We start from the raw sequence: 13,283 nt of genomic DNA, 5'->3' as shown, positions 1-13,283 counted from the left end.
ATGTCGTCAAGAGTAAAAACAATGTGCATCTTGAGAAACTGCTTTTGCTTTCCTAGCTCTGGCCAGCGAATTCATCTATTGGCTGCCTTCTTTAAAACAAAGGGCAGAATATGTTAAATTTCCTAACCCAATGTTCTTTAGCAAGCTTCAAACATCAATCACAATGAAGTGACCAACCCTTCGTGGACTTCAATTTGCATCTCTCGTTTGTAGATAGACCGACACCTTTATAATTCCAGGGAGACAGGTGAAGGTCTTTTAGTTATCGCAGCCTCACTCTGGCACGGCTCACTTCAGACAGATCATCTTTGGTATAGATCATAAATCAACAAGATACTTCTGGGATTAAAGGGTACTGACGTTTGGATAATCACTTTCTTTTCATGTTCGACATCAGCCTTGGTTCAGTGGTAACATTCCAGACCTTGGGTCAGAAAGTTATGGGTTCAATGTTCCAATCTGGAGATTTGAGCACACAATCTACGCAGGGACCCCTTACGGTACTGAGGGAGTGCTGGGGTATCAGACGTTTTGCCTTTCAGACAGGATCTTTAATGTCCACTCAAGATAAGATATTAAAGATCCTGTCTCTCTACTGAAAGAGAAAAATGAGTGTTCTCCGGGTGTCCTGCACAACATTAATTCCTCAACTAAAATCCAAAACAGATAATCTAATCATTTATTTCATTTGTGCTCAATGTTTCCAGACTTTGCTTGTAAATTTAATAAATAAAGCACAGACCCCATCGCTTATAGTGGATGCAATGATGTTAATGCGATTTGCCCTTTAGGCACATTGAATGCCTTAACGGGAAGCCAGTGATTCCCAAGCCTGGATAATGAATATTTGGGTATGGGGATAGTCCAGTGCTCCCACTCATGCTCCATATACCTGGACTTTGCCCGATGTGTGCAGTGCTCTCAAAGGATGGTCAGGACAGCTGAGGTCCCAGCTGTTGTGAATTTGAAAAGAACACAGGCATGTAGACCATAGGGAAAGAATCGGCATGGGGCCTGAAATAAATGGGCATCAGGAGATGAGCAGTGTCCTCAGAGAGAAGAAAGCCACAGCTGTTCCGAGTGGTGGTGTCTGAGGCCTCGGAGAAAGGAAAGAGATCCAAGAGATGAAAAGCTGAACATTAAACAATAACATTTTCCATCCAAAGTAGAAGTGCTTGACACGCTGAAAGTGGTAACTTTGAAATTGATGTTAACACAACCAATTAATTAGCTGATACAAGTGCTTGCCCAATCTAAACACTGGGGTTTTAAGTGATAGGGCCTGTTCTAGTCAATGGAGTCAGTTGGCAAAAGGTAGAACAAGAGCCAATTTTTTACTCAGCCTAATACTTTAGAGTAAAACATTACAAACATACACCTGCTAACTCAACCCCAATCTCTTTATTTCTGTTCAAGTGAAAGCCCACTTATTGCCTCCACCATCATATAATTAAACACAACTGATACACAATTAACAAGGACACTGAATTTTGGTGACATGCTCCAAAAAAAAGCGTCAGATCAAGCCCAAGATGGGGTGCACTGCCTTATTGTGTCAACTTGGATCTTGTTTGTCTCTCTTGTGGGGATCGTGAATTGGATTCAATTGGATTTTCAATTTGGAGCAAGGAATGGATTCAGGTTTGCCCAGTCCATTCTGAACATTGGCTTTGTAACTTTAAGGATGGAGTAAAAGTTAAAAAAAATCTCCTGTTCTTAATGTCCAAATCCTCCATCTCTGCAAATGCCTTTCCAAGTACTTTCTTGTGATACAAATGATGAAATATACCTGACAACACGTACTGACAAACCTCAAATCCTTTTCCACTTCGTGTTTTTGCTTTCACCTGCCATGGGTCAATGTTTAGGACTGTTATTTTTTGTTAGTTTATCTAGCTAGGCTGGTAAGCTCGATTATATATAATTACATTTGTCAGCCCACTTACACTAAAATGGTAAGCAAGTAGTGGTCTCATGGTATATCGGATTACAAACATTATCGTATCAAAGCATAAATATTCCAGAACTTTAAGACAAATGAAAATGTACAAAAATAATTTCAAGTTTGTTTTCAATGTCTATGAAGTTGTAACAATCCACTGTTTAAGCTTGGCTGTGTCAGTAATGATTGACCAGATGCTAAAATTAGTGATCCTGAAGAGCTGTTATTCCCGCAAGCAATGATAAGCATGCTGGCAGTGTCTATACTTCACTAATGAACATAATGGCCCAGAAGGCATGTGTTATTTATGAGATAACATTAAAACAAAATCATTTTACCTCACCATGTTTTAAAACAAATCTCAAGGGGCACAGGGTAGCAGGGAAGATTAAGTACTAGTCCTTCATTACTAGGACTGCAGTTTTTCTCCCCCATCAGCTACAAGATCAATTCAAATCACTCTTTGGGTGCAACAGCCTTGTGTGAATTGAGCTCCTATTTGGAAGAATTTGACAGTACAAAACGGTCAGTGACTTGCTGTCAAATAGCAACTACAGAGAGATCAGGTGACATGGGGAAATGGCACACCAAGTGGCATCATCCACATTGATGAGTACAAATATTTCTCCCCAAACCAAGAATGCCAACAATGTTGATCAGCATCGGTAAGTTTTTGAATTAGCTAATGTGAAACACTACAAAAATATTTAGGATAAAGCTGCTAATTGATAGGAGTTTGGTTTGATGCACTCAGTGTCTAGGTTTGGAACATAGTCTCTTTTTGTTATTCGCTCCCCCTCCCCCTTTTCACCTCTTCTTCTGAACTCAAGATGCCAGCAACTCTTCTGTACTTTGCCCAATTATTGGGCCTCAATTTCAAAGCCCAATGCGGTCAATGCTATTCCTAATCTTCATGCTTTGTAATGGGAGGAGAGAAATGACTGAATAGCTATCAGGAGCAAGAGACCTGGTCCTTAATCCAGGAACACAGTAATTGCTAAGCAATAAAAATCTGGTTGCATGACAAAGATAATGAAGTTGTTGACTAATAATTGCCATCAATCTCTTGCCCATTAGATTTGCAACAGACACTGACAGAAGATAAGAAAAAGCCCCAATGCTGGTGAGCTTTGGGAAGCACAGTCTAAATTTACCCATATACTGTATCCCAAAATATTATTTTTTGAAAGAAATCTATCTAATCCAGATTTGATTAAAACAACACTTTCTGCTTCCATCACCTCCTTATGGAAGTGGTTCCACAGATTTAGTACTTACCCAGGACACAGATGTCAACTGTAGAGGAGAATAGTTAATGCAGCATTGAACCTTCCACCACCCCATTGGGTGACCAGCTGAACTGTGCAATCATGAGACACTCTTCCCCCTTCAGATGTCTCCTGCCATTGACTGCATGATGTGGAGATGCCAGCGTTGGACTGGGGTAAGCACAGTAAGAAGTCTCACAACACCAGGTTAAAGACTTTAACCTGGTGTTGTGAGACTTCTTACTTGACTGCATGGTCAGATGGCTAACTGATCCCTCTCCAACGTGGAGCACAATAGCAGCAGGGGTCACTCTGCTTCCAATTTTCCTTCTCACAAAAAAAGCAACTCACCCCATGGAAAGACTATATTGAGATTTGAGACTCCCCGTTAATATTATTCATGAAGTAATGGATTACTCTGTTAACAAAATATCAGCTGGCTGTGCTTTAACAGCTTCTGGATTTAAAATTATTTCTTCTTAGTGCTTTCCATTAGGGTGACTCAGTCACATTCTGAACAAACAGCTCAAAGAGAATTACATTTGCTGATGGAACCAAGCCAGGATGGACTGAGGACTCAAAGGAGGCAGTCAAATTCTGTCAGAAAGGGAGAGCAAGAGAATTTGCACCTGACTGATCAGAAGTAAATGAAGTTCAATGTGATAACAGAACAAAGAGGCAGATGCATTCCCCGAGTGGGAAAGAATGTGCCAACAGCCAAGCTGGAAGAAGCACGACAGCATTGACTGACATATTACTTCTGGTCTACATAACTACACAACACGAGACAACAATAAACAAAGAGACAAAGAGAATATGGAGTCTGTTTCCATATACACTGAAGTCAACTCTTGAAGAATTCACGCTAAGATGGTTTATGTTTTGGTGAAATTATAAAGGGAAACATTCAGATGCAGTGCCAAGAACCAAGACAAGGTTGATCCCACACATTGGGATGAGCAATAAGGAATACTTGGCTAAAGTGGGACTATTCAGTCTTTTAAAAAGTGAGTTCCAAGGAAAGTTTCCCCACACTGAATAGAATGAAATATAGAAAATATTTAAGAGGGTTCAAATAAACCAATAACCAATACTTCCAAGTACATCAACACAGCAAACAAAGGTGACACAGGTTCAAGGCTGTGATGGGCAAGTCTTGGGCAGAAGCCAGGAATTGTTCCCTCACACTGAAGCAGATTAGCATGAAAGGAATTAAAAGCTGAACAGATTGCCAAGTATGGTGCCCTGGCCAAAATATCTGATTAAATTAGACAAAAACTAGCTGTTGCACTGGGGAGACAGATGGAATAACATTCTGGAAAGGTGAAATCAAATGGGTTGAAGTTGTTCACTTGAGCCAATCTTCTGATATTGTGAAGCGATTGAAGTAGAGCAGGTTTCACACAATTCCACTTACAAACCACAGAAAACTTGAGGTTGTGTTAATCAAATCTAAAACAGATTTAGGCATGAAATTCTTTTTTTTACCTGTGCTCCTTGTAGACTCCAGGACAGTAAAATAAAGCTGTGAAAATGCTTCGCCCCCTACATATAGTGTCCAAAGTCAGACCGATTCCATACATGGAGGTCAGGAGGAAAACAAAGAGGGTCAGAATAAATGCACGGTGATTGGCTTCACCTACACAACTGTTAATCCTGAAAACAGAAGATAAATAAATAAAAATTATGCAGCCCAAGAAGAACTGATTCTCTTAAAAAATAAATTCCAATTACTTAAGTGATACGGTGAAGAAACGGAGATTAGCTGAAATTATTAGTGAAAAAACACGGACAAAAAGTCCCAACCAGACCATTTCCCTAAACCTTAATATTCCAGCACATCCTGCATAAAAGTCTAATAATTTGAGATATTACATTGAATGAAAAAGATATGGAAAAGTTGCAGCAGTAACCTGAAACTTTGTTGTGAAGTAAAATATTTTCATTCACTTCATTTTTTCATCCCAATCACGCTTACTTATAAATGGTTTTTACCCAAGAGATTGAACCCAAGAGCCTCAACTTTTATAGAGCTTACACTTTCAAAAGATGGAATCAGGGCAGAACAAGATAAATAAAGTTTATCATTTTTGCATTCTGCAAACTGTCAACAGCTTAAAATTGCTGATTCATAGCACACTGTGCTCAACTGTATGGAATACAGAGAACTGCGTGAGATGTAGAGTGGGAGATCACAATTTCAGACCATAGGAAGGGAAGGTTTGACATTAGGACTTCAGCAGATAACAAGAATCATTAAAAAATTATAGCAGACTGAACCGGTCTATAGATTGAAATCATCAAATAAGATTCAGCACTTTCAAAGAAATATAAAGAGTACAGAGCAGAAAATAGGTGGGATGGAGTGGGGGTGGATTTGGCACAGAAATGACAATGTACCACATTTTGAACTAAAATAGGAAGAGGCAAATAGGCACCATGACAAAAGACAGCAAAAGCAGAGGATACGAACCATGATTTTGAAAGGTCACTATAATAAAAGGTAACAAAATATAATATAAAAGCAAGTAGAGTCATATAAAACAACCTGTAAAATCAAACTGGCACTGAAGGTGCCTCCCCCTCCCCGCCACATCTCCATCCTGACCCCTTCCACATTTCAATTAAATATCTAGATTCCATAATCATGGAATGAAGTGAAAGATACTTCAAATGCAGAGCCAGTTTGTCACCACAAATTGATTTTACCCTGCAGAAAAATACTAAACTGAAAAGTCAGAAAAGGTATCTGCAGAAATATTTGGCTGCAAGTTACACGTTTTCTCAAAAATGAAAACTGGTACATCTGGAACTCTATTTCTACCATAATCATCCTTTATTAACATTCTTCCTAGCAATTTTAGGCCTTAGTCAGTTGCTATGTCTTCGTTTCACATTATTTTCACTTTAGGGCAATCTGGGAGAGCTGAATAATACTGCACCCAATCAATACTAGACCTACCAAACACAATGGTGGTCCAGTCTCTGCACACAAGATGCACAAATTCGACAATGTCCTGAACGAGGTGGTCTTACAATCTTGCATTCTGCACACCAGTTCTTTTTGAATTCCTTATGTCCTGACTGCAGTTTGCCATTCTGGCCAGATTGATTCCATTTTGCGGAACTGTCCCAGTTCACCTGTTGAACTTGGTGTGTGCCATTCAAACTATACGGTAAAATGTTGTTTGTCCCAGCACCTTTGATTTGAGCACTCCTGTTGTCTGTTCTGATGTAGCCTGGGTCCTTCTTGACTTGTGCTAAACATAGTAGTGTCAGTACCAAACCACAAGTCAGCACAATTAGGTGTACAAAGTTAGTGTTACCCTTGGGCATTATTTCCGTCAGGAATAAATAGTACATGTAACCCAGAGAAAATAGGCCAAGACTTAGGAAAAATAGAGTGTGCCCTTTCTTCTGGTGAGTGATGTAATAGTACCAGAGCACTAGCATTGGTAAGGACGTCAATATGATAAACGCCAAGAAGATATGAAGCGCTGCAATGTGGAGGAAGATTGGAAGGAAAACAAGAGGTGGCAGTACTGTGATATCAATCTTCTTGGCACCAGTACCAAACAGCCATGGGATCCGCAGACGGTCAAAAATCGTGTCTCTTACTCGATCGATGGTCTGTGAACTGACAGATTTACCCTTCAAACACCTGAAAAAATCAGAGCAGAGATCGATGAATTACTCTTTATGAAAGTAATGATGTTAGCCTAAATATCTAGCTGCACTGATTTATGCTCCTTACTTTATAAAAATTATTTTGTTGTGACAAGAAGTCCTTCTGCTAATCCTACAGCTGAAACCCTCCCTACAAAAACTAAAGAAAAAACACCCACATGGAATTAGAGGCAAACTTGTGACATAATTTGGGAGGTAGGTGGCAGAAAGAGATAAATAGTATATACCGCAATTGGCAGGATATGACCAGCAATGTTCCCCACAGAGCAGGGGCTGTAGCTTTTCATCCTGTATAGTCATGGCTTGAATGAAGAAATAGATTGGTGTACATCCAAACTGCAGATAACACCAAGTTACAGAATGCAGTATATTCTGTGGATGAGAGCAAGAATTTAACAAAAGGAATGAGACAGACAATACCTGCAGGCAAAATTTAGGCGGATGGTATTCAATGCATGGACATGAGTGGTCACAAACTTTAGATCTGAGAATGACAATCAAATATTTTCTGAATGGTAAGCGGCTGAGCTGTGGTGAAGCAAAGGGATTTCGGTATCCATATTCACAAACTGCTAAAAGCTAGTGAACAGGTACAAATAGTACTTTTTAAAAAGCTAATTGAATATTGGCCTTTATCTCAAGGAATCTAGAATTCAAAGGTGAGGAAGTGATGCTTCAGTTGTGGAGATGTCAGCGTTGGACTGGGGTGGGCAGAATAAAAAGTCTCTCAACACCAGGTTTATTTGGTATCACACGTTTTTGAAGCACTGCTCCTTCACTCACCTGATGAAGGAGCAGCGCTCCAAAAGCTTGTGATACCAAATAAACCTGTTGGACTTTAACTCAGTTGTACAGGACATTGTTCAGGCCCCATCTCAAGTACTATGTTCAGCTTTGGGCACTGGAGCACAAGAAAAAAATATATTCTGGTCTTGGGAAGGGGTACAATGCAGGCTCATTCAAATGGTAACAGGCTTAAAGGGTTGAATTATGAGGACAGATTGCATAAACCTGGCTTGAATCCCCTGATTTAAAAAGTTGATGGATATGGGGTAGAGGTATTGAAAATTAAGTGATTCAATAAAGCATAGGCAAAGAAATTTGCCTCTGGAGTGAGAATCCAGGCCAAGAGGATATGCATGTTAAAATTAGAGCTAGGCCATTTAGGAGTAAATTCAGGAAACAATTTCCCATACAAAGGGTGGTGGAAATCTGGACATGGCTCTCCCCAAAAGGATATAAATTCAATTAAAATTTTAAAGTCTGAGATTGATGGATTTTCATTAGGTAAGGATATCATAAGATATGAATCAAAGATGCAGAAACAAAACTGAGGTAATGTCCATCATGCTGCAAGTCAATGGTGAAACAGGCTCGAAACACCAAATGGTCAACTCCTGTCTCTATTCTAACACTGGAATTTAAAAGGTACTCCCACCAGTGGACCATATCATCTTACAATGTTGATCAAAATGTAACAGAGGAAGGAAAAGCAATAATGTTTTATGTCCCACAGGTGGAATATCACAGGTTGAATTTTCCAGCAACAAATCAGCTCATGGCTCAAGACATACGAGTCGAGGACTCAAACTTAACGATGGAGTTTCAAATGCTAAGCTCAGGTGGACTTTCATCAAGTATCTTAATAAAATAAATATTTAAACTCAACCTTGTTGGCCAATCATTAATGATATCAGGGCTGTGATGATATACAATGATACCTTTTTAAAAAGAAATATATTTACACACATGATCCTTTGCCATTTTTCACTTGGTACAAATCCCATTCTTTTTATAATATCTGCACTGAAAAAAATTCCCTAGATGTCTTTGAAAATGTCTCCAGAATTTGAATGACTATAAAGTATAACACCGTTAAAGTCACATGCAGAAGTCAGCATTAACAAGTCATATGGTAGGCACAGGGCTTCTGTATCAAAAAGCACCCTTAAATCATGCTCAAGTTTATAAGACTTCAGAAAGTTATGAATGCATCGACACAACAGATATTTGAAAACTCTGCTTCTTGCTAGTTGAATTGTGCCAAACCTAACTTTAGTTAAAATGAATAGAACACTAAGGAGTATTCTATACTTCAGAGTCAGACATTCTTATGAAAAGGGTTCCACTCCACTCCCAAGTGTTCTAACTATTTAAGAGGGAGCTACAACACCATAGTCAAGGTTTCCAGTTAAATCACTGATATTAATTTGTACAGACATTTTTAAACCAGGCTCATTCACCTCAATAATGTAGAAGACAGGAGACTGAATTATCCGCAGCAGATTCTTATAACAATGCATGAATGTAACTTAAGGGAAATGAGATGAAAGTTGGTCATTATTTATTAAAATGAAGATGCGGTCATCTTATTAAAGGGGGGACAATATAATTACACTAAAAGAGACAGCAACTCTTTAGATCCAAAATCAATGTTCACATAAACCAGCTGCTTTCCTGGAATGTTACTTTGCATATATTGATAACCTAAATCAAATTTCAAAATAGAATTCGTAATTCAATTTGAATAGTGATATCTCCATGGACTTAGGAGTACATTAAAGTAGGATGTGCAATATTCTTGTTACATTATCAGTTGCACTGAAAGTGTCTTAGACAAATATGAACTGCTTAGTTTTTGCACCATAAGGAGAACAAAGTCTTCAGTTACATTTTGAAGTCAAAAGCCATTTGGAAGATCACGCTGAATTATTTTTTCTTTCAACTGGGTTTTCACTCTCATTAGCCAAACATTGAGTCTAACAATAGAACTTAGTATGGTACTTGGTGGCAAAAACAAAACCATTAATGAATAGACTCGTCAACATTTGGTGACGAAGACCAGTCTTGTATACAATTGGTCTAATTATCCTAAAGGAAAAGCCTGCCTTCTGACATATTGAAGGAACTTTGATCACTTTGTTCTTCAAGGAATTTTAGGATTAAATTATGTTTAAAGGTTATATTTTATAACAAAGTGAATTTACACAAGTTTGAAAAGTCACCAGCTGCAGATATTGTAGAACACATATTGAGGCCAGCCAAGCCATTTTGAGGCACATCACAGCTCTCTCTTACTTTAAACCTTTACAGATAATCACTTGCCATTAACCAGGACAGTCAAATATTAAGCTAAACATCATTTTGAAGCAAGTGTCCAACTAAAATTCACACCCATTGTCTGGATGATGATTCAATTCATGTACACGCCTAAGAATATATTTGCGATTTAGACAAACACAAAAGAATTACGAGGTACTACTCTTGGTCCACAGCTGAAAGCAGGAAATCAGGATGTTATCTAGAGAAAATGGTGAACTTATCTAAAACAAGCTAGACCAGGTGAGACTTGCCTGTGAGTAAGGACATGGGCAACAGAGTTTCAGATATCCTCAATTTTACGACAGTGGAAGGTCTGCCAAGAATGCAAGTCTAGAGAAAGTAAGGCATGGATGAGGGTTTCAACTAAAGGTGAAATGAGGAGGAACAGAGTCGGGGCGGTGGGGGGAGGATGTTATGGAAGTAGAAATAGGTGGTCTTAGTGATGGCCCCTACTTATGGTCTACAAGTCAAATATAACACTAAGGTTGAGAACAGTCTGGTTCACTTTTAATCAATTGCTATGATGTGGGATGGAGTCAGTGCCTAGGGACTGGAGTCTGTGACAGTGAGTAAAGACAATGCCTTCACCGTACCCAATTATTAGTTTGAAGGAATTTTTACTGGATGTCTAATAAGCAGTTTGCCGTGCTAGAGAGCATGAGGGGTTGCATTATTAGCATACATGCATACCACCATTGTGTTATCAGATTATAGCACCACGAGGCATCATATAGATGCGAAAGAGGACAGAGGGCAGCGCAGCTTGTTTCTACTTTCAGTATCTGAGTGTTGTGGACTAAAAATGATGGTGCAAGGAAATATATGACAGTGATAAAGTCAAGCATTGATGATTAAGGTGTAACTTTAGGGTTTCAGGAAATAAACAGATAGATGGGTCTATGAACAATAGTGTAGAAAGATAACAGTTAATAAGCCGACTTTTCAAAGGATCTAACAATATGTAAGGAAGTCCTGTTTGAGGAATGTAAAGAACTATATGTGTAAATATCAGTCATGAGGTTTTTTGACATTTATCTTTGAGTAAGCAAATAATAATGAATAAAGGAGCTTGGATTTCAGTAGTTTTTCAGAGAGCTTGAAAGATACAGAAAACCGCAAGTTTTTCCTACGTCTAGTTGAGCTGATCATGCAAACTTGGCATCAATAAAGTCTGTTCCAAAATGTCATTTGCTGACCTGAACCCTGCTCCTGTGATCCATAGTAGGAAGTTGAATGCTAACAAACTACCATATAATTGGACATGGATACAATGAGCACTCTGCTGAACATGAGATACTCTTATGCACATAGATACTCGAGAATACCAAAGGCTGACTTGAAATGGCCAAGAGGAAGGCGCCATCAACCATGGCTCAATGGATAGCACCTCTCCTCTGAGTCACAAGGTCCCAAGTTCAAGACCCACTCCAGAGCTTGAGCAGAAAATTCTATCCTGACACTTCAGTGCAGGGAGTGCTCCACAGTTGGAGGTGCTATCTTTTGGATAAGATGGTAAACTGAGGCCCCATCTGCCTGCGCGGCTAGGCGCAAGAAAAATATCTTGGGGCACTGTTTTGAGATTGAGCAAAAGGAGGTATCCCTCGTGTCCTGCCGATATTATTCCCCAATCAACATTACAAAAAAAAGAGATTATCTACTCATCATCGCCTTGATGTTTGTTATGGGAAACTTGGCTGCTGCTTTTCCTACACAATATTACACCAGCGACTACCTGTCAAAAATACTTTTCTGACTGAAACATTTTGAGACATCTGGTAGTGATAACTAGTGCTTTACAAATACAAAAGCTTTTTTTTCCCTTTAATGAGGATTTTATTTTATGCTCAACTAATATTCAATTTTACAGCTTGTAATTGTACGCTGGTTAAATCACTGAAGCTATCTCAATTCCAAAAAAAGCCATTTTCTTAGTTGTGAACTCAAAGGATGAAATTGATATTAAATAAACAATATTCCGTGGCTTTGCAAAAGGTGCCCCTAGACATAGGCCCATACTTCACACACCTTCAAATATTTAGAACAATGAATTTTAAGCAAATTTTAATTCAGATTTCCAAACAGAACATAAAGAAGAGAAATGGCAAGTGATCGTATTGCACTATCAACCTACCCAGTTTGTTATCAGGTGCCTTTACTAAAATACCCTTGTACGTACTAATTCTGCTGATTCAAGGTTGTTCATTTAAAGTCTATTTCGGACTGGATTCAATTAAACAAGACAAATTAACTACATAATTTACCATATTTGTAATCCACCCTCATCAGCCTTGTCATAACTTTCTTCGAAGGTGAAACGATGAGATGTGAAATGCTTGCTTTAGCCCAGTATAATCAATTTGTGACTTTTAAAGGGGCATCTTGACAAATACATGAATAGTATGGGAATAGAGGGATACAGTCCCCGGAAGGGTAGGGGGTTTTAGTTCAGTCAAGCAGCTTGGTCGGTGCAGGCTTACAGGGCCGAAGGGCCTGTTCCTGTGCTGTAATTTTTTTTTTCTTTCTTTAATTACCTAATATTAAAAGCCGACATTTATAACTGACCTGTCACAGGCCTCATCCAGATCTGTACAGTCGCAGCAGCTGGCCAGTATGTGAGTTTTCTCTCCATGCTGATTAATGTACTCACAGCAGCAGAGAGTGCCATCTTCATCATATGTCTCAGATCGTTTCTTCGTCATCCTGCCTTTGCTCACACACCTAAAATCGAGAAAAACAATGCTAAGAAATACATAATGAGTGATTCTCATTATTGGGATGTGGACGTCACTGGCTGGGCCATCATTTATTACCCATTCCTAATTGCCCTCGAGAAGGTGGTGGTGAGCTGCCTTCTTGAACCACTGCAATCTATGTGGAGTACGTGCACTCACAGTGCTGTTAGGGAAGGAGTTCCAGCACTTTGACCCAGCGACAGTGAAGGAACAATGATATATTTCCAAGTCAGGAAGGTGAGTGGCTTGGAGGAGAACTTCCAGGTGGTAGTGTTCCCAAGTGTCTGCTACCTGTATCCTTCTAGATAGTAGTGGTCTTGAGTTTGGAAGGTGCTGTCTGAGGAGGCTTGGTCAGTTACCCCAACTAATCTGATTGAGACTGGAAAATATGTTTCATTAGGGCATACACCGGTTCACCTTAAGGAAATTAGACTCAGCTTCATACCACATATGGTGCATGTTCCTTTCACTGGGTGGGAGCTATTTGATTTTGTTCATTTAGCATTTTTTTTTGCACACAACCACTGCATAAACAAAAAGCATAATTTCTCA

At 39.1% G+C, this 13,283-nt stretch overlaps 1 protein-coding gene across 4 annotated transcripts in view; it reads right to left on the bottom strand.

Moving 5' to 3' along the window:
• The window catches only part of zdhhc23b (zDHHC palmitoyltransferase 23b), a 28,463-nt gene that overhangs the window by 5,684 nt on the left and 9,496 nt on the right, over positions 1–13,283 (bottom strand). For all 4 annotated transcript variants that reach the window (XM_078231979.1, XM_078231976.1, XM_078231977.1 and 1 more), the window contains exons 3-5: positions 12,562–12,717; positions 6,173–6,871; positions 4,699–4,866 (exon numbers count right to left, since the gene is read on the bottom strand). In XM_078231979.1, coding sequence (XP_078088105.1) covers positions 4,699–4,866; positions 6,173–6,871; positions 12,562–12,698 — 1,004 coding nt within the window. In that variant the 5' untranslated portion in view covers positions 12,699–12,717. The remainder of the gene's footprint in view (positions 1–4,698; positions 4,867–6,172; positions 6,872–12,561; positions 12,718–13,283) is intronic.

This window comes from Mustelus asterias, chromosome 17 (assembly GCF_964213995.1).
Source record: "Mustelus asterias chromosome 17, sMusAst1.hap1.1, whole genome shotgun sequence".
NCBI lineage: Eukaryota > Metazoa > Chordata > Chondrichthyes > Carcharhiniformes > Triakidae > Mustelus > Mustelus asterias.
The sequence above is the reverse complement of the archived record's forward strand: the minus strand, read 5'-3'. Positions and strand labels throughout refer to the sequence as shown.